The following is a 21,086-nucleotide window of genomic DNA, read 5'->3' as shown; positions in this document are numbered from 1 at the left end:
TTGAATTTTATAATGGTGTTGCTGTTTCTGTATAGTCACAAATAATGAAGTATGTAGCTCAGATCAGTTTTCAATTTATCTTGAGAATGGAATGACTACACAAAACATTGATTATTTGAGGCTGACGTGCAAAATCTTGGCTTTAATGTCAATGCAGAACAACATGGAAATGCAACTTTTTGTTGTGAATCACCAATATTTTACTTGTTGTCCAGCTGTGAGCTATATCAATGAAATACAATGTTTATTTGTATAGATTAAATATAATCACATTATCAAGTGTAATATAGTAGTCATAGAGATGTACAGCATGGAAACAGACCCTTTGGTCCAACCCATCCGTGCCTACCAGATATCCCAACCCAATCTAGTCCCACCTGCCAGCACCTGGCCCATATACCACCAAACCCTTTCTATTCATATACCCATCCAAATGCCTTTTAAATGTTGCAATTGTACCAGCCTCCACCACTTCCTCTGGCAGTTCATTCCATACATGTACCATCCTCTGTGTGAAAAAGTTGCCCAATAGGTCTCTTTTATATCTTTCCCCTCTCGCCCTAAACCTATGCCCTCTAGTTCTGGAATCTCTGACCCCAGGGAAAAGACTTTGCCTATTTACCCTATCCATGCTCCCTCATAGTTTTGTAAGCCTCTATAAGGTCACCAGGGAAAACAGCCCCAGCCTGTTCAGCCTCTCCCTATAGCTCAAATCCTCCAACCCTGGCAACATCCTTGGAAATCTTTTCCGAACCCTTTTCAAGTTTCAAAACATCCTTTCTGATAGGAAGGAGACCAGAATTACACGCAATATTCCAACAATAGCCTAACCAATGTCCTGTACAGCCACAACATGACCTCACAACTCCTGTACTCAATACTCTGACCAATAAAGGAAAGCATACCAAATACCTTCACTATCCTATCGACCTGCGACTCCACTTTCAAGGAGCTATGAACCTGCACTCCAAGGTCTCTTTGTTCAGAACACTCCCTAGGACCTTACCATTAAGTGTATAAGTCCTGCTAAGATTTGCTTTCCCAAAATGCAGCACCTCGCATTTATCTGAAATAAACTCCATCTGCCACTTCTCAGCCCATTGGTCCATCTGGTCAAGATCCTGTTCTAATCTGAGGTAACCCTCTTTACTGTCTACTACACCTCCAATTTTGGTGTCATCTGGAAACTTACTAACTATACCTTTTATGTTCACATCCAAATTATTTATATACTTGTGAAAAGCAGTGGACCCAGCACCAATCCTTGTGGGTCACCACTGGTCACAAGCTTTCATTCTCCACCACTACCATCCTCTGTCTTCTACCTTTGAGCCAGATCTGTATCCAAATGGCTAGTTCTCCCTGTATTCCATGAGATCTAACCTTGCTAACCAGTCTCCCATGGGGAACTTTGTCGAACATCTTACTGAAGTCCACATAGATCATGTCTATCTCTCTGCCCTCATCAATTCTCTTTGTTACTTCTTCAAAGAAGTCAATCAAGTTCATGAGACATGATTTCCCATGCATGAACACCCCCATGCTGACTATCCCTAGTCAGTCCTTGCCTTTCCAAATGCATGATTCCCTCCAACAACTTGCCCATCACTGATGTCAGGCTCACCATCTATAGTTCCCTGGCTTTTCATTACCACCTTTTTAAAATAGTGGCACCACGTTGGCCAACCTCCAGTCTTCTGGCACCTCACCTGTGACTCTCGGTGATACAAATATCTCAGCAAGGGGTCCAGTAATCACTTGCCCAGTTCCCACAGAGTTCTAGGGTACACCTAATCAGGTCTTCGGGATTTATCCACTTTTATGCATTTCAAGGTGTCCTGCACCACCACCTATAATATGAACATTTTCAAGATGTTACCATCTGTTTCCCCACTTTCTATATTTTCCATTTCCTTGTCCACAGTAAACACTGATGCAAAATACTCGTTTAGTATCTCTAATCTCTCAAATAACTTTACTGGATATATGCCCATGTATATCCTCTCTAAGTGCATCAGTAATGCAATCCCTTATCAAAACGCCACTTCCTTTCTCTTGCACCATTTTCTATCCTTCCTATAGCATTTCTTCTGGAATATTAAGCATCCTTGCAAGAGGGCTAGTCCTATCCATCCCTGAGCCATGTTTCTGTAATTGCTATGATCGCCAAGTACAATGTTCCCAACCATGACCTGAGTTCATCTGCCTTCTCTGTTAGGCCTCTTGCATCGAAGTAAATGCAATTTAATTTATCAGTCCTACCTTGTTCTCTGCTTTGTTCCTGCCTGCCCTGACTGTTTGACTTGCTCCTTTTCCCAACTGTAAGTCTCAGATTGATCTCTTTCCTCACTATCTCCCTGGTCCCCCTGGTCCCACCGCCCCCACCTTACTAGTTTAAATCGTCCCAGCAGCTCTAAAATCTTCCTGAAGGTATATCAGACCCCCTTCCAATTCAGGTGCAATCAGTCCTTCTTGTACAGGTCACTTATATCTCAGAAGAGATAACCATATGACATTTTATAAATTCCTACTTTGGAAATAGAACTGGTCTGACTTGAGGTTGTAATACAGATAGACTCTATCCTCACAGTCAAAAAGTGTGGTGCTGGAAAAGCACAGCCAGTCAGGCAGCATCCAAGGAGAAGGAGAGTGGCTGTTTCGAGCATAAGCTGTTATCAGGATGAAGAGCTTTTGCTCAAAATATCAACTGTCCAGCTCCTCGGATGCTGCCTGACTGGCTGTGCTTTTCCAGCACCACACTTTTTGACTCTGATCTCTAGCATCTGTAGTCCTCACTTTCTTCTAGACTCAAACCTCACACTTTTAATGCATTATCTGAGCTGAGATGTCACCCTTTTTTAAATTTAAGTTCTGGAATTTACATATTAATGAATCAAAACCTGTAACTCATTCTAAGTGATTAAAGACTTAACGCAATCTTAGTTTGTTCAATACATCACGTAAATTGTATGACATTTTGATCTTTACAATGTATTCTGTGTCCTATGATCCTGCCCCACTGGCTACCTGATGAAGGAGCAGCGCTCCGAAAGTTTGCGTGTCCAAATATGCTGGTGGGACTGTAACCTGTTTTTGTGTGATTTTTAACAAAGTAGATATAAGGCAGAGCTGAAAATGTGTTGCTGGAAAAGCGCAGCAGGTCAGGCAGCATCCAAGGAACAGGAGAATCGACGTTTCGGGCATAAGCCTGAAGAAGGGCTTATGCCCGAAACGTCGATTCTCCTGTTCCTTGGATGCTGCCTGACCTGCTGTGCTTTTCCAGCAACACATTTTCAGCTCTGATCTCCAGCATCTGCAGTCCTCACTTTCTCCTCGTAGATGTAAGGCAGAGCAGGTTAACTTTGGCATATAAAATATATGCATTTTTTTGGGGGGAATAATCCATCCTGTTAAGTAATGAGAACATCAATGGCGAACGCAAAATTTCCAAACTCAGCATTTAGCTTGACACTGGTCAGTAAAACTTGTTCTCCAGATCGAGGGGATCACAGACTGTAGGAACAGGGGTGACTAGTAATTTATAGTTTGGAAGAATAACTGGTTGAAAACCCAAAAGTTATAACCTCTCTTCAGTGACTGCTATCACCAGGCCTCAACTGTTTGTTGAAATAACCATTTTTTTTTCCATCAAAATACGTTGCACTTGCTTGAATTAATACAGTAAACTTTATATTATCTGGCATCTACGGGACCAGGAATGTGCTAGTTGATTAAGTATTCCATACAAGTTCATCAAAAGACCCACGTAAACAATGTAAAAGCGCACACGAAGAAATAGAAACGTAATGCAGGGGGTATACACATCACTGTTATACTCTATTTGCAACTTAAATAGTGTGCAACTTTGCCTAAAATAAACATAGCCTTTTCACTCGCACCCTCAATTGACTACTCAGACATGGTGGTATTTGAGGGGTTGACCCAAAATTGAATCAACTGCTGATATTTCATGCAGTTGTACAGTTGAGCAACAAGTATACTTAGGTTGAGGTAAATAAATTTTGAAAAACTATAATAATTGGATAGAATAATACAGTAAACTTCATGGTATTTGAGGTATGTAATTTTTTGCCCATTTATCAAGAGTACTGGTTCATGAGAAGCTAATTAAAACAAAGTTTGCTGTATATGTAGTTCATTGGTTCTCTATGTCCAAATGATAATCTTTTAAACATAGAAAGCAAATTCTACAATGCACCAATTTTTAATGATTTTTTAAATTGCATGTTATTTTCGTCTGCTTATATTGTGTCACGTTTATATGAAGGAGTGTTAAAAGTTTGAATGATGTAATCATCTTTGAAGACATGTGTAGTATGAAATTCTTTGGATGGAATGATTTTCTTTAGGTAATAAATTCACAACTGTCACTCTAATTATTCTATGTACCATTTACATCCTTTTCTTTTTCTTTGCCTATCCCCCAGTTTATGAAAATGTAAAAACTCTCATGCCATTATTTGACCTGGTTTAAATAGTAAATGATGTGACAGGGGTTCTGATTTATTGTTGAAATGTATACCCTGATGTACATGATAACCTTAAATTCTGTAATCTGGGGACCAAAGTTATGGAAGGAGCATTCCAAGTTAACTTTGTGCTTGCTTGCCATAAAAGAAGTGGTGCGTTTTTTGGATTCTGAATTGGCATATTGTAGTAGTTTAAAGGTGTAGATGATGCTGTAGGTGAAGCCATTGGAAAGGTGGGGGAATGATGTTTCTCCTCCATTCACACATGGTGTTTTGCTGGAGGGGGATGCTTGCAGTGTGGTGTCCATATGCATCTGCTCTTCGCTTCCTAAGTGGAAGAGTTCATTTGTTTGCAAAGTGCTTACCAAGGAACCTTGGTGAATTGTGGTGGATCTTGTAGGTAGTACTTTGCATTAGTAATGGAGGGAATGAATGTTGAAAGTGTCTTTCAATCTGCTCTTGTAGCCAAAATATTTATTTAACTGGTCCAAACTAGCTTCTATGGTAATCCCCAGGATATTGATCCTGGGGAATTCAGTAACGATCATGCCATTGACTATCATGGGACAATAATTGGATTCTCTTTTGTTAGATAGGATCATTGCCTGGCACCTGCTACTTGCCATTTGTCAGCCCAAGTCTGAATTTTGTCCAGATCTTGCTGAATTTAGACATAGACTGCTTCAGTATCAAAAGATTTGTAAATTTCTGTTTTATGGTTTCCTATTGTTCAAATAGTATTCTAACCATTATCTACATCTCCTTTCTTTAAGTCAATATGTCAGAGCTGAAACAGTCTTAAAAACTTGAAAAACCTGCCAATTATAGTGAAACAAGAATAACCTTAGCATAATGGGTATCATCTCTTTTTACCATTAGTATCCCAGTTTTTTTCATCACAGAATCCAAAATCAGGTTTGACGATGGTTTATAGTTCACACTTATTGCCTGTTCTATTAAAACTGCTGCAAGGTGAAAAGTGGAAATTCCCCTTTGGCCCATTTGATATCTATCTAAACTGTCAACTTCACCATATCACCTCAGCATTGCACTGTCTGACTTTGTAAGTAGACCAGGACATGGAATAAAAAGCTAGCCTCAGGTTGATGATATGCCATGACAGACTCTGAAGTTTAAATTCAATAAATATCTGAACTTTAAAATAAACTTCTTTAATTGTAACCATGTAACCACAGTTGATCGTTGTAAAAACCCATCTGGTTTATCAATTTCTTTTAGGGAACAAAATTTGCCATATTTGCCTGATCTGGCCAATTTGTCACTCCAAACTAGGCAAAGTACTTGACTCTGGGTAAATTGGCGTAAATAAATGTTGGTTCAGCCAGCAATATCTATGTCATATGGGGGAAACAAAATCCCTTTAAAGAAGGAAATCTTCCATCTGGCCTGTATGTACTCCAGACCTACAGCAATGAGGTTGACTCTTGATTTCACTTAGGATGTGTAATAAATGCTGACCTAGCTCGCAATACCCACATTCCATATTAAATAAATGAATTTTGAAAAATGGGTAGATTTTGTCTTGCAATGAAAAGTCGTTTAGTTTTCCTCTTGGATTGAATAGTTTGTGAATCCACCTAAACTTGTGTATTTCTTCTGTTAAGTTTCTGCACTACCTTTGGTAAGCTCCCTTTCTGGTTAGGGTAATACAATGCTGATTCCTGGATTTAAGCAGACTTTTTTTGAGTAAAGTGGAACTGGTTTACTTGAAGTGGAAATGGAGCAAAGCATTTTTGTGCAGTCAAAATACCTAGCATTCAACACTGAGTACAGTAACAACAAAACTTTCTTGATGATTGCCAAGGTTATTTGAACCTGAATCGGCTTGGAATTTAGCACACAGTCACGAGGACTGTTTGACTGTCGTCCTTTTATTGAATAAAATTGCTCCTTTTTATTCCAGAGAATGTGCTAAGTATTTTAATATGTAAGTATTTTTGGTAAATACTTAAAATATCTTTACATTTATATAATATATTGAATATCGAAGTGTTTATCTTTGAGATCTAGATCAGAGAATTTCTGTTAGCTGTGTTCTGTTAATGTGGTCACTAAATTGCCCTGAATGACATTGATCTCAATTTTGCCACAACTGTCCTATTCGCAGAAAATGAGTATGGACTTATCTCATTTGCATCTAACATTCAAAGTCTGATATTTCTATAGTTGTTTTGCAGTAGCATCATTATAATTTTAAAGGACTTGTGTTCCCATTTCTTTAAGTTGATACGTCACTTTATACAGCAATTTTCTGATTGCTGCCTTCAAGAACCAAGAAATTCTATGTCACACTTTGCAGCAGTAGGAAACTTAGTATTACTGAAAGAGAATCTTCAGATTGGCTGCATGTGACAGCTTAGTAAAAGTAAAAATTAAAACATAATTGAAGGGGGAAAAAAGTAAAACGTGGCACAGTAAAATTCAAATGCATTAATTGACATGAATTAAAGCGTATTGATTTTTATGTAACTTTATTCAATTAAAAAAATGTGATATCTATCAGTATGACTCCACCATATTCAGCATAATTAGAATATCTTGAAGTAGGCATCCTTAAATTTTGCATTCAGCACAGAAGCTTGATACAGTTTTTTGAATTCTAGGTACATTACTGTGTTGTAGATATAAATGTTTCCTATTATAGAACATAGAATGTTACAGCCCTCGACATTGCACCAGCCTGAAAAATTAATCTGATGCCCATCTAACTTACACCGTTCCATTATTATCCATATGTATGTCCAATGCCCATTTAAATGTTGGTTAGTTTACTACTGTTGCAAGCAGGCTGTTCCACGCCCCTACTACTCTCTGAGTAAAGAAACTACCCCTGGTATCTGTCCTAAATCTATCACTTCTCAATTTAAAGCTATGTCACCTTGTGTTAGTCTTCACCATCTGATGAAAAAGGCTCACACTGTCCTTCCTATCTAACCCTCTGATTATCTTATGTCTCAGTTAAGTCACCTCTCAACCTCCTTCTTTCCAATGAAAACAGCCTCAGTTCCCTCAGTCTTTCCTTGTAAGACCTTCCTTCCATACCAGGCAACATCCTATTAAGTCTCCTCTGAACCCTTTCCAAAGCTTCCACATCCTTCCTATAATGTGGTGATCCGAATTATACATAATACTCCAGGTGCGGCGTTCCCAGTGTTTTGTACAGCTGAAGCATGATCTTGTGGCTTCAAACTCAATTCCCCTCCCAACAAACGCAATCACACCATATGCCGCCTTAACAACCCTATCAACCTGGGTGGCAACTTTCAGGGATTTATGCACCTGGACGCAGAGTTCTCTCTGTTCATCTACACTGCCAAAATTTTACCGTGAGCCCAGTACTTTGCATTCCTGTTACTTCTTCTGAAGTGAACTACCTCACACTTTTCCACATTAAACTCCATTTGCCACTTCTCAGCCCAGCTCTGCACCTTATCTATGTTCCTCTGTAACCCACAACATCCTTCAGCACTATCCACAGCTCTGCCCACCGTAGTGTCATCTGCAAATTTACGAACCCATCCTTCTACGCCTGCATCCAGATCATTTATAAATATGACAAACAGCCATGGCTCCAAAATAGATCCTTGCAGCACAGCACTGGTAACTGAGCTCCAGGATGAACATTTCTCACCAACCACCGCCCTCTCTCTCCTTTCAGCTAGCCAATTTCTGATCCAAACTGTTAAATCACCTTCAATCCTGAAACTCCGTATTATTTGGCTAAACATTATTAAAGACACATACAGAAGTTTGTTTCTGTGTCTTTTTTCAAATGAAGCAGCTAGTATTGAAAATGCAAATTACTTTGTTTGTCCAAGGTAAATATGGTTTGGTTCCAATTATTTGTTTTGAGGAAAGGAATAAATCATAAGAGTCCATAAAACTTCAACAATTTTAAATCGTGCTATATGAAATTACTTTAAGAAGTAAATTGGAGAAAATTGCTCAACAATTATCAACTTTTCTCCTCACCCATTCCGTTACCCACATAACTGTTTATGATTTTCACGAGTTTCTGGATTTCATCTTTTGATTCCAAAATTATTACTTCGCAGTGTGTTTGAGTTAGGGAAATTGAATTGAAACAAAATTTGGAAATATTCCAGAGATCATGTCATTGACTTGAAACTTTTAAACTGTTTTAATTCTCTTCTCTGATATTTCAGATTTTTGGCATAACTTGCTTTTGTTTTGAGGAATGTTAACGTTTGTTGCTGAAGGATGTAATATTCTATAAGTAAAATTAGCGTGCACATGTTTTTCAAATTTGGAACTTTAGAAAATATTTCGTTGAAGTCTTTTTATACCTTTAGTGACTAATAAAGAAATAAAAATAATTGATATTCCTTTTTCTTTCTTAGGCTGCAGATTTAAGTAAACCTATAGACAAGCGGATTTACAAAGGAACACAGCCCACCTGCCATGATTTCAACCATTTGACAGCTACTGCAGAAAGTGTCTCCCTACTTGTGGGCTTCTCTGCAGGACAGGTTCAACTTATAGACCCTGTAAAGAAAGAGACTAGCAAACTTTTTAATGAAGAAGTAAGTGTCATATAATGAGGAATGAATTTTGTCATTGCACAGTTTAAGTTACTCTGCCTACTTTTTATTATCATTGTTTACTTTTGGCAAACGTAAATCAATTGTTCTGCTATATTCAAAAACATTTGTGTCCACAAAAGTAAATATGGTCCTCAAAAGTAGAACTTCAAAATCAAAATTTAGTTAAAAAAGAACTCTGACATGAGTCCGGCCAAGTGGAGAAAGTCAGAGTTGGGGAGCATTTAGGAATGGTCACCATATATAAGGTTCAATATTATTTGGAAAAGGATAAAAATCAGTCAATGATTAACATCCCAGACTGGAAAAGAGCAGATCTTAGGGGTCTAAATATTGAACTGGAACCAATTGATTGGAAACACATTTGGCAGATAAAACCATGGATGAAACATGGGAGAATTTCAAAAAAGGAGATTAGTTTGATTCCCTGCAGTATGGAAACAGGCCCTTCAACCCAACAAATCCACTTCGATCCTCCAAAGAGTAATTCGCCCAGACCCATTCCCTGACCCTATACTTACCCCTGACTAATACACCTAGCACTGTGGGCAATTTAGCATAGCCAATTCACCTGACCTGCACATCTTCAGATTATGGGAGAAAACCGGAGCACTCAGAGGAAACCTATGCAAACAAGGGGAGAATGTGCAAACCCCACACACAGTTGCCTGAGGCAGGAATCGAACCTGGGTCCTTGATGCTCTGAGGCAGCAGTACTAACCACTGAGCGACCATGCCGCCCCACATGCAAGTTAGCTATATATCCATAAGAAATAAATACAGGATATCAAAAGCTATAGTACCCTGGATGGCTAAGGATATTGATAAGAAAATAAATAAGAAAAAGGAGGTATATGATGCTTACTGAAATAATAATAGCAATAAAAATCAGGAAGAATATCTCTAGGAGAGAGGCTCAGGCTAGAATTGCAGATGGGTGTTGAAGGCAAAATCTTTAAATTGGCAAATGATACTAAGCTTGGGAGAATAGTGAGTTATGTTGATGGTGCTGACTAACTTCAGAGGGACGTTGACAAGCTGGTTAAATGGGCAGACACTTACCAGATGAATTTCAATGCAGAGAAATGTGAGTTAATGCATTTTGGTAGAGCGAACATAGAGAGGCACTTCAGGCTCAATTGTACATCTTCGAAAGGAGTACAGGAGCAGAGGGACTTTGGGATTAACGTGTATGAGTTTCTGAAGGTGGCTAGGCAAGTTGAAAGAGTTGATAAGAAAGCTTTTGGAGTCTTTATAGAGGCATAGATTATAAAATGATGTTACACCATTACAAATCATTGGTCAATTCATATTTCGAGTTTTGTGTTCAGTTCTGGGTACCTTTATTTAAGGAAGGATGTTAAAGCCCTGGAGGAGTTCAAATGAGATTTGCTAGAATAATATCAGGAATAAGGGAGTTTAGATACAAGGAACGATTAGAGAGATCTCTTGGAGAGCAGAGAAGATTAAGTGGTGACCTTATTGAGTTGTTCAAATTAGGAACAATTTTGGCAGGTTAAAGAAGGAAAACAGAATACTGTTTTCATTGGTTGATATGTCAATAACTAGGGATCACAATTTCAAGATTGTCAGCAAGAGAGCTATAAGATGAGGAGAAACGTCTTTATTCAGAACTGCTGGAATTTGGAACTCGCTGCCTGAGAGAGTGATGAAAGTGGATTCTATAGGAGGTTTCAAAAGAGAGCTGGACAGATATTTAAAAGTGATGAAGATAGGGTTTGAGAGTGGGACTAGTTGGATAGCACTTTCAGGAGCTGGTTCAGACATAATGGTTCAAATAGTCTCCTTTTGTAAAAACAATGGAAAAAAAAAACAAAAATAAAAATGAGAAATGACTCTCTCATTCCATGTTGTATAAAGATACCTGCAAGAATGATTTTTTTAACAATATTCTTTGTGTATAATTTAATACTGCCTCTGTGAGGTAATGTTCAAAAGATAAAGGATAACAGCAAAAACTTAATGTAGACTAATTTCAAAAGGCATATCCATCTAGGAAATGTAATGATTGGTGTTAATTACCACGGCATAAAAAGTTGAGTGTAATTATGTTACTGAAATTATGCAATAATACAAAACTGTTGAGTCTACTTATATTAGTTGAGAGTGTTTAATGGTCGATGAAGCAGATTGGTGATACTAGTCAAAATTAATTTGGATAAATAAAACTACTTAAAGACGAAAGATTCAATAAGATCCAATAAACAGTATGTTTCCAGTATTCTTGTGAGGTCAATGTCATTCTCTATCACATACACTGTCTTTATTCTCTTTCTGATTTGTAACTAATGTCTCACTGTCGCAAATATTTAAAAACTAAAATTCATTCTGATCTATGGAAATTCTCAAGTCCTGGAAGATGGCTGGATCTGCACCTGAAAACTGTAACCTGCTTAAATAGGCAATTTTATTTTGGGTTGGTGCAGACACGCTACGCTGAATGGCCTCTTTCTAAGTCATAACGTTTGTATGGTTCTGTTTCTTTTAAAAATATATTGGTGTTTAGTTGATGATTTGTGAGCATTTCTTAAATTTACCTTTTTCCTGTGTAGCAATTACTTACATAATCACAATAGGTCTGATTTTGGTGTATTAATGATATGCTTATCTTCAGATGGGTACATCTTTTCTGAAGTTTGATTCCCAGAATCTGAAAGAAGAATCAAAAAAGTTTTAAGCAAGTACATAAACAAAGGGAGGGTTTTGGTTGGAGGACGAGAAAAAGAATTGTCTGTGATAAGGTGGAAGGCAAGGAATATTAAATGACAAAAGGCATATTTTGAGACAGTGAGAATGAGGAGAGCACTGTTTTGAGAATAAAGCATTGAAGAAAGAGTAGCTTGTGTTCAGAAATATTATACACTGGATATAGCAAGAACAGTCACAGCCAAAAAGGGAAGGTTAACCATGGAAAAGAGTAATCCTGGACAACAGAAGTAATATAGTAAATGAAGGCAAGGAATGGATTGTTAATAAATTGGTAGTGCAGTCAAGTGAGATGAATTGTAAAAAAAAAAAAGATTTGGAGATAATTTTAGGTTTATTGACTAACAGTGAAGTTTGGCCAGAGGGAATATTAAAGGTTTCTTTTTACAAGCCTTTCAGCAGCAAATAGATGACAGGAAATTGCGATGCTGTTGAATTAGTCAAAAGATAACTCAAAATCAAATAGTTAAGGAATAGCAAATGTTAAACAAGTTATCTGTAGCACAGCAATTTGCTGTCTGTCCCAATAAGATCATGCAGATATCTCTGCGTCACACAAACACATCCTTCCACCACTCTTCTTCTGACCTCATCAACAAGTCTCATGTTTTTGCATTTTTTTACTACTTCTTGTAGTAGTAGGTTCCACATAAACACCACTGTCTGAGTAAAGTGGTTTCACTAGATTTCCCATTCGATTTATAAGAAATTATTTTCATGACCCAATTTCTATTCTGATCTCCAAGTGTCAAAGTCTCTCTGTCTACCTGATCAAAACTACGATAACCTTAAAGACGTCTGTCACATTACCCCTCCCTGCCCTGGTCATATTTTTACTTCAAAAAGGAGCTGCAGTGTGTCAGTATCCTTATAGGAGAGATCAGAACAATGCTGCAGTTGTTACCTTGGATTTCCCATTCCAGTTAACAAGATCATTAAATGAATCATCAAAGCACTTCGGTTTGCTTCGAGAGGGAAATAACAGAGAGTTTTGTTCAATTTATATAAAACGTTTGAAGAATCAGAGTCAGATGTGCCAATGATATGGTATCAAGGTTCTACAAAAGTTAAACATAGCATGTCAGCTTAAAATATAGGATTGCAGGGTGGTCACAGCACAGAAGGATATCATTCGGCTGTTACGTTCATGCCCATTCCTCTACAAAGCGACCCTGTTCCCATTCTCGGCCTTTTTCCTGTAGCACAGGAGAATGTATGCATTAGTGCTGATTGATGCTTGACAGCAAATCTTTGTTTAAATTTAAAACCAGACAGATTGATTCTGGGTCAGAGCATTGCCCTGAGAAATGAACCAATAAATGGCTGTCACACGTCTTTGTTAAATTGAAATAGGTGTAATATGTATACCACCACTTTCTGCCTGCAAAGGACAGGTCCCTGGGCATCAACACATGTAAGTTCCAGAACTTGCACTACCCTCTGCAGGTAAAACTGTCAATGCTAAACTTGGTGCCTGTATAGTTCGTTTCACATTCTCGATTATCCAGTAAATTGTTCAATTGTAGAATCACACCTAATGTTAGACAGCATTGCAAATTTTACAATTGCTGTCTAGTTTGGTACAATCAATATAGCACTTTCTGTGAACAGCTGAAAGTTTAATACAGTCTGATACATTGCGCCAGTATGTGGAACCTATAGCCTACATACTTGGCATCACACTGGCACTGATGCATATCCAGTATTACTCATTTGTGAGAAGGACAGAATATCTCGTTGACTTAACAACAGCATCCTATCACTGTTGCTCAAATGTTTGAATTACCTTACCCACCCAGCGTAACTGAAGGTAGACTGAGCAGTTTTCATGATCAAGTTTTAAGCCTTTCATAAATGTGCATAATATTAAGTGAAATAGCACCAAATCAGGGAAACCAAAGGATGGCTTTGATGCATGTTATTTCAGCATCAGGTTTGCACATTGAACAGTCTGCTTTGGCCTCAAATATGTGGTTGCTAATGAGGCCAATATTATGGGACATAGATCTGTGGGAATCAGAATATATATATTGACTAGTGAAGGTAAGTTTATAGTTCAACCAGGACATTTTGATTTCCATTTGAAATGTGAATTTGAACATAAGGTGAAGCGTGTTAAGACATTTAAGGAAATTCTTACATTCAGCTGCAGATTCATATGAAGCAAATTTCATGTTGATGATACGCTTGCTGTATTTGAATCTGCAGCTGCACCAAAAAATTTCCTTTCATCAATGGCAAATTCAGGTTTGAAACAGAACGGTCAAATGAGCTCGCCTTCTTTAATCTCCTCTTTGACAAATTGGTCAGGGTTCTCTACTCTAGTGTACTGTAGATCTACTGTTCTACACACTTTGGGATTCTTTCAGTTCTGTGCCCTATAAGATTAGCTGCATTGGGCACAGAGGCACTGGAGAATGATCACAAGGAAGCGTAGCATGCCTCGATGAAATGTGAGGGATGCTGGGAAAAGTTTTGCAGCTATACAGTAAGATTTATTTATTTTCATTTGAATTGTAAACTAGGAATTTGCCGCTTGATGTCTATATGCCAGCCCATTAAACAAGCTGTGAGCACTATGGATGTTTGAATCATCGAGCATGACGATCTGCAATCAGAACTCATTTCAACTTGCATTGTTGATTATCTATAAATACCTGGTGCGGGTTCAAAAGTTCATTCCTCCTACCGTAATGTATCACTTCACATTTCCTGATATTAAACTTAATCTGCCACATATGGGCTCATTCTGCCAACCTGTCTGTTTCTTTAAAGTCTGTCACTATCTTCCTCATAGTTCATAATGCTTCCAAATTTTATGTCATCTGTACATTTTAAAGTTGTGCCCAGCGCTCCAAAGTCTAGATTATTTAAGTGCAGCAAGGAAAAGTATGGTCCTAGTATCAATCCCTGGGTAATTTTGCTGGTACTTTCCTACAAACCACAAAAAGTTGACATTTCTTTGTTTTCTGTCTCTTTGCCAACTTGTTGTTAATGCAACCATGATCCCTTTTCTTCCTTATTATTGGGCTCAGTTTTACTGACAAGTCCATTATTTAATACCTTATCAAACATGTTCATAGAGGCAAGTATGCCACATCAGTCGCACTATTCTCATCAACCCTCATTGTTAGTTCATCAAAAAGGTCAAACAGGATTGAACCCTAGTTCTATATTTGCAGCTTTTATGGAATTATCAACCTCTACCACCATTTTTAGCGATTTTGCAACTATACCCCCAGAGATGGTGTTCCTACATCTCATTTACAAATTTAGACTGGAATTGTCTGGGCTAATGAAAGCCAAAGACTGGATGTATCCCAAAAGGTGCACATTGGGTCTGATACCATGACTACACATTAATTGTTCGATAGCTTGAATTGTCTGAATAGATCCCTAACTCCAAGTAAGAGGCTTCCATTTCAACCTTTTTTATTTGGCAACGTTTAAAACCTACTTTAATTCTTGGTAAATATAAAACTATACCCACACCTGCCCTTCCCAGTTACACACACTGACTGCCCCATAGATGCCCATGACAATCACTTCTCTTCAGAAAGCTGCAACACAAAGGGACTTGGGGTATAGGGGTGACACGATGGCACAATAGTTTTGATTCTAGCCTTGGGTGACAGTTTGGAGTTTCCATGTTCTCTCTGTGTCTGTGTGGGTTTCCTCCAAGTGCACCAGTTTCCTCCCACAGTCCAAAAATGCGCAGGTTAGGTGAATTGGCCATGCTAAATTTCCCCGTAGTGTCCAGTGATATGCAGGCGAGGTATAGTGCCTTTTTAACTGCAGCGTTACACTGATAAGTTGAGAGGGGGGCATAGTGGGTCTGGGTGGGATGCTCTTCAGAGAGTCTTGCAGACTAGATTGGCTGAATGGCCTCTATCTGCACTGCAGGGATTCTCTGATTCTACTTGTGCACGAAACAGAAGCTAGCACACAGGTACAGCAGATAACCCGGAAGCCTAATGGAATGTTGACCCTTATTTCAAGTGGTTTGGAGTATAAGAGTAGGGAAGTCTTACTGCAACTGTACAAGATGCTGGCAAGACCACATCTGGAGTGCTGTGATCAGCTTTGATCCCCTTATTTAAGAAAAGATATTTAATTGGAGGCAGTTTTGAAAAGGTTCACTGGAATGATCCCTGACATGAAAGATTGTTTTTTGAACAATGGCTAAACAGGGTGGGACTCTTCACTGGAGTGTAGATGAATAAAGGTGATCTCACTGAAACATAGAAAATTCTTGAGGAGCTTGGCAGGGTAAGTGCTGAGAAGGTGTTTCCCCTCATAGAAGAATCTAAGACCAAATGGGAATAAACGCTGGCCTAGCCAGCAATGCCCTTGTCCCACAAATGAATGCATTTAAGAAACAATCTCAATAAACGTTGGTTAGGCCACTGTTGGAATATTACGTGCAATTCTGGTCGCCTTCCTATTGGAAAGATGTTGCGAAACTTGAAAGTGTTCAGAAAATGTTTACAAGGATGTTACCAGGGTTGGAGGATTTGAGCTATAGGGAGAGGCTGAACAGGCTGGGGCTGTTTTCCCTGAAGTGTCGGAGGCTGAGGGATGACCTTATAGAGGTTTAAATAATTATGAGGGGCATGGATAGGGTAAATAGGCAAAATCTTTTCCCTGGGTGGGGGAGTCCAAAACTAGAGTGCATAGGTGTAGGGTGAGACGGGAAAGATAAAGAAGAGACCTTATGGGGCAAATGTTTCACACAGAGGGTGGTACATGTATGGAATGAGCTGCCAGAGGAAGTGGTGGAGGCTGGTACAATCGCAACATCGAAAAGGCATTTGGATGGGTATATGAATAGGAAGGGTTTGGAGGGATGTGGGCTGGATGCTGGCAGGTGGGACTAGATTGGGTTGAGATATCTGGTCGGCATGAACGTGTTGGACCGAAGGGTCTGTTTCCATGCTGTACATCTCTATGACTCTAAAAGGATGACTGAGATGAGGAATTTCTTTTCTGAGGGTTGAGAATGCCTTACCACAGAAAGCTAGCGGGTCCTTTAGAGTATGTGTGTATATTTAAGGCTGATAGATTATTGATCAACTGGGGAATTGAGGGCTATGAGGAAAATGGGGGATAGTGGATGCGAGGAATGTTGGGCAGCCTATTTCTAACATATTATGGAAAGGCATTGGGTGTGCTGAAACTGTTCGAGGAATGGATAGGGTGAAACAGAATAACCGATCCAGTTTAGAAGCCTGTAGTTGGAGGAACGAGGAAGATGTGCTCAGTGGTGACATCGATACAGTCAAACCTGTTGAGTATTTCCAACACTTTGTGTTTGTTTTAGATTCCTACTCTGCTGTAATAGAATTTGGGAAATTAGGGAAAGTGAGAATTCTGGGCGACAGGGACGAAGGTACTATTTTTATGCCTCCAGCACTTGTTGTGGTTGGCATGTATAGGCTTGTGACAAAGTATTTGCAAGCATAACCAAATATTTTGCTTACTATACGTTAGCAAATAAAAAAATCTGTAAACTATAAAGTATATACAAATAAGTTAAACTAAAACATTGTTTGGTTGTCGTGCAGGAGTGCAACGTGTGTAAATTTGTCAGGGACATAATTCCAAGTGAACAGTTCAGCAGTATCTTCATATCAAATCATTCTGGCTGAGAGTCATTGAGCTGAGTATTAACTGACATACAGCACACATAAGTGATGGGAAAATATTCGAACTGTTTGCTTCAGACCTCGGTCAAACATTGTTGAGAGATGTGGCTGATATAACTGATGATGTGCATTATAAGTAGATTTAGGAGAGATCGAGAATTATGATTGGCAGAAAATTACTTTCTGTTTTTGAGGAAAAGGATAATGGCTATCTGAAGGATAACTGGAATGTGTTTTTCCTACTCCAGCAACTTGGTGTAGAAAAGTCTTCAAAGAGTGAAGAGGAGAAGCATAATATTATAGCTATAAGGGAACCAGTAGCATCCTTTGTAAGCAAGATCATATAACTTACTTGTTACTGATCATTTGCCAGAGGGATGGATGGTTTAAGCTTGTTTGAAGGGAAATTTTGAAGACAAGGAGTGAATTCAGTCATTGGGTCAACAAGCAGAATAGGCAAGAGACCATGATTGGCAAGTATCATGAAATAGATCTCAAAACGGTGTAATCTCAGGCTTTTAGCAGAACAATGTGCAAATTAACATCAGGTTAAAAAGGTAATAATCTGACTGAAGGAGTTGTTTGGAAAGGAGGGCTTCAATTTTATGGGACATTGGCTCCCATAATGGGGCTGGAAATAACTATGTTGTTGGGTGGTTTGCAACTAAATTGGGCTAGAACAGGATTCTAGTGGAAAGGATAAATACAGTGACCATGAGGATTTCAGACTAGGCAGAAGATGGGAAATACTCGGCTAGTTAACTTGACCTCTGTCATTGATAAGATTTTAGAGTCCGTTATCAAGGATAAGATTGTGGAGTGCTTGGTAGTGCGTGAAAAATAGGGCTGAGACAACATAGCTTCATCAAGGGTCACTCATCACAAATCTGTTAGATTTCTTTGAGGAGGTAACAGGCAAGTTATACAAAGGAGAGCAGTGGACATGATCTATTTAGATTTCCAGAAAGCATTTGACAAGGTGCCATACAGGAAGCTACTAATAAGATAAGGACCCATGGTGTTAGGGCAACGTACTGGCATGCATTGAGGATTGACTGGGAGGAGACCGAGAAGGAGGATAAAGAAGTCTTTTCAGGATTGCAGCTGGTGACTAGTGGAGTTCTGCAGAGGTCAGTGCTGGGACCACAACTATTCATGATATATGTCAATGGTCTTGATGAAGGAACTGAGGGCATTTGCAATTGAAGAAAAATAGTTGAAGGTGCAGGGAGTGTTGAGGAGGTGGACAGGCTGCAGAAGGTCTTGTGCAAAGAAATAGCAGATGGAGTCCAATGAGGGAGAGTGTGGCATTATGTACTTTGCAAGAGATGTATGTACTTTCTAAGTGAAATCTGAAGCATAAAGAGATTTAGGAGTTCAGGATTCTGCTAAGGATAACACCGGTTCATTTGGCAATTAGGCAAATACAATGTTAGCATGCGTTTTGAGAGAGAATACAAGAACAGGGATGTTGTGCTGAGGCTCAATAATGCTCTGGTCGGACTGCATTTACAACTGCAGTTTTGGGCCCAAAATCTAAAGAAGGACTTGCCGTCCTTGGAGGGGGTCCAGATGAGATTTATAAGAATGATGAAATGACTGAACACGAGGGGTGTTGAGGTGTCTGGTCTGTACTGATTGGGGTTTGGAAGGATGAGGGGGAGAATCTGATTGAAATTTACAGAATACTGAGAGGCCTAGATAGAGTGGATGTGGAGATGATTGAGACTGGGACCTAAGTTAGACGATGAGGAATTTCTTTATCTGTAGAACTCATTACCGGAGAAGGCTGTAGAAGCCAAGTCGTTGAGTGTGTTTAAGACAGAGTTAGACAGTAGACCATACCAGAGATAGTGACCACAATTCTGTTAGATTTACTATTATTACATGAAAGGACAAAGATAAGTCAGGAGTAAGTATTTTAAGCTGGGGAATGGCAAATTTTACAAAACTAAGAAGTGACTTGGCTGAGACAGACTAGACAAAACTGCTAAAGGATAAATTAGTTGTAAACCCATGGGAGGCTCCAAAGAGTGATCATTAGCGTATAAAGCAGATATGTCCTGTCCAAAATAAGAATGGTACTGCCAAATCTAGACCCCCATAGTTGGCTATAAAAATACAAGGGAAAATTAAACAGAAATAGAAAGCTCATCATAGTCGCAAAAAACTCAACATTGCCAATAGCCTACAGGAATGTAGAAAGTACAGGAATCCAGTGAAAGAAGGAACAAAGAAATCAAAGAGAGGGTATGAAAAAATGTTAACAAACAAGATAAAAGAAAGCTCAAAGATGTTTTACCAAACTTTAAAGAGCAAAAGGTTAGTTAAGGAAAAGGTGTGATCTATTAGAGATGAAGAAGGGAACTTGTGTACAGATGGTGAGAATATGGGCAGACGTTTAAATGAATTTTTTTCTCCATATTCACAAAGGAAAGGATGATGTGGATATAGTAATCCAAGAGGAGCAACCTGAAATATTGGACAAAGTAATCATAACGAGAGAACAAGTGTTAGAGGAGTTGGAATCCTTGAAAGTGGATACATCACCCCAGGGCCAGTTGGATTGTTCCCTAGGATGTTGAAAGAAGTCAGGGAGGAAAAAGCTGATGCTCTAAGGATATTTTCCAATCTTCACTGAACACAGGTGAGATGCTGGAGGACTGGAGGAATGCAAATGTAGTTCTGTTGCTTAAAAACGTACAAAGGAAGTGCAAAACAATTATAGGCCATGTCTGTGATGGGCAAATTATCAAAATTAGTCCTGAGAGATTGGATTAGCTTAGATGTTATCTTAGAAAGGCATGAACTAATGAGGGATAATCAGCAGGGTTTTATTAAGGGCAGATCATGCTGTACAAATTTGATTGAATTGTTTGGGGAAGTGAGAAGGAGGATTGATGAGGGATAGTACATTGGATCTTGTCTACATGGATTTTAATATGGTGTTTGACATGGTCCCTCATGGCAGACTGGTCAAAAAATTCAAAATTCATGGAACACAGGATAATGTATCACATTGGATCCAAAGTTGGCTTATTAGCAGGAAATAAAGGGCAATGGTCAATGGCTGCCCTTGCAATTGGAAAATTGTTGGAATGGCTTTCATTAGCAGGGAAATTGAATTTAAGAGCCCCAAGGTTATGCTACAGCTCTATAAAGCCCTTGTTAGACAATACTTGGAATATTGTGTTCAGTTCTAGTCGCCTCATTATAAGAAGGATGTGGAAGATTTAGCGAGGCTGCTGAGGGGATTTACCAGGATGCTGCCTGGACTGGAGGGCATGCCTTATGAAGAAAGGCTGAGGGAGCAAAGAAGGATGAGAAATGATTTGATAGAGGTGTACAAAATGATGAGAGGGACAGGTAGAGTGGATAGCCAGAGACTTTTTCCCAAGGTGGAAATGGCTATCACAACGGGGCATAATTTTAAGGTGATTGGAGGAAGGTTTAGGGGAGATGTCAGAGGTGGGTTCTTTACACAGACAGTGGTGGGTGCATGGAATATATTGCCAGCAGTGATAGAAGGGTCAGATACATTAAGGACATTTAAGCAACTTTTGGATAGGCACTTGGATGATAGTAAAATGTAGGGTATGTCGGTTAGTTTGATCTTAGAATAAGGTAAAAAGTCGGCATAA

At 38.9% G+C, this 21,086-nt stretch overlaps 1 protein-coding gene across 5 annotated transcripts in view; it reads left to right on the top strand.

Annotated features, from left to right (window-relative positions):
• wdr20a (WD repeat domain 20a) overlaps nucleotides 1-21,086 on the top strand; it is a 67,691-nt gene that overhangs the window by 27,396 nt on the left and 19,209 nt on the right. For 2 of the 5 annotated variants that reach the window (XM_072568486.1, XM_072568483.1), the window contains exon 2: nucleotides 8,873-9,055. The exons of 1 other annotated variant lie outside the window; for it this stretch is intronic. In XM_072568486.1, the coding sequence (XP_072424587.1) occupies nucleotides 8,873-9,055 (183 nt within the window). Of the gene's footprint in view, nucleotides 1-8,872; nucleotides 9,056-19,878; nucleotides 20,093-21,086 lie in introns of those variants that run through there. 2 more of the 5 variants (XR_011960434.1, XM_072568485.1) reach the window with 2 other exon arrangements.

This window comes from Chiloscyllium punctatum, chromosome 4, assembly GCF_047496795.1.
Source record: "Chiloscyllium punctatum isolate Juve2018m chromosome 4, sChiPun1.3, whole genome shotgun sequence".
NCBI classification, from domain to species: Eukaryota; Metazoa; Chordata; class Chondrichthyes; order Orectolobiformes; family Hemiscylliidae; genus Chiloscyllium; species Chiloscyllium punctatum.
This window is presented reverse-complemented; position numbering and strand designations above follow the sequence as displayed.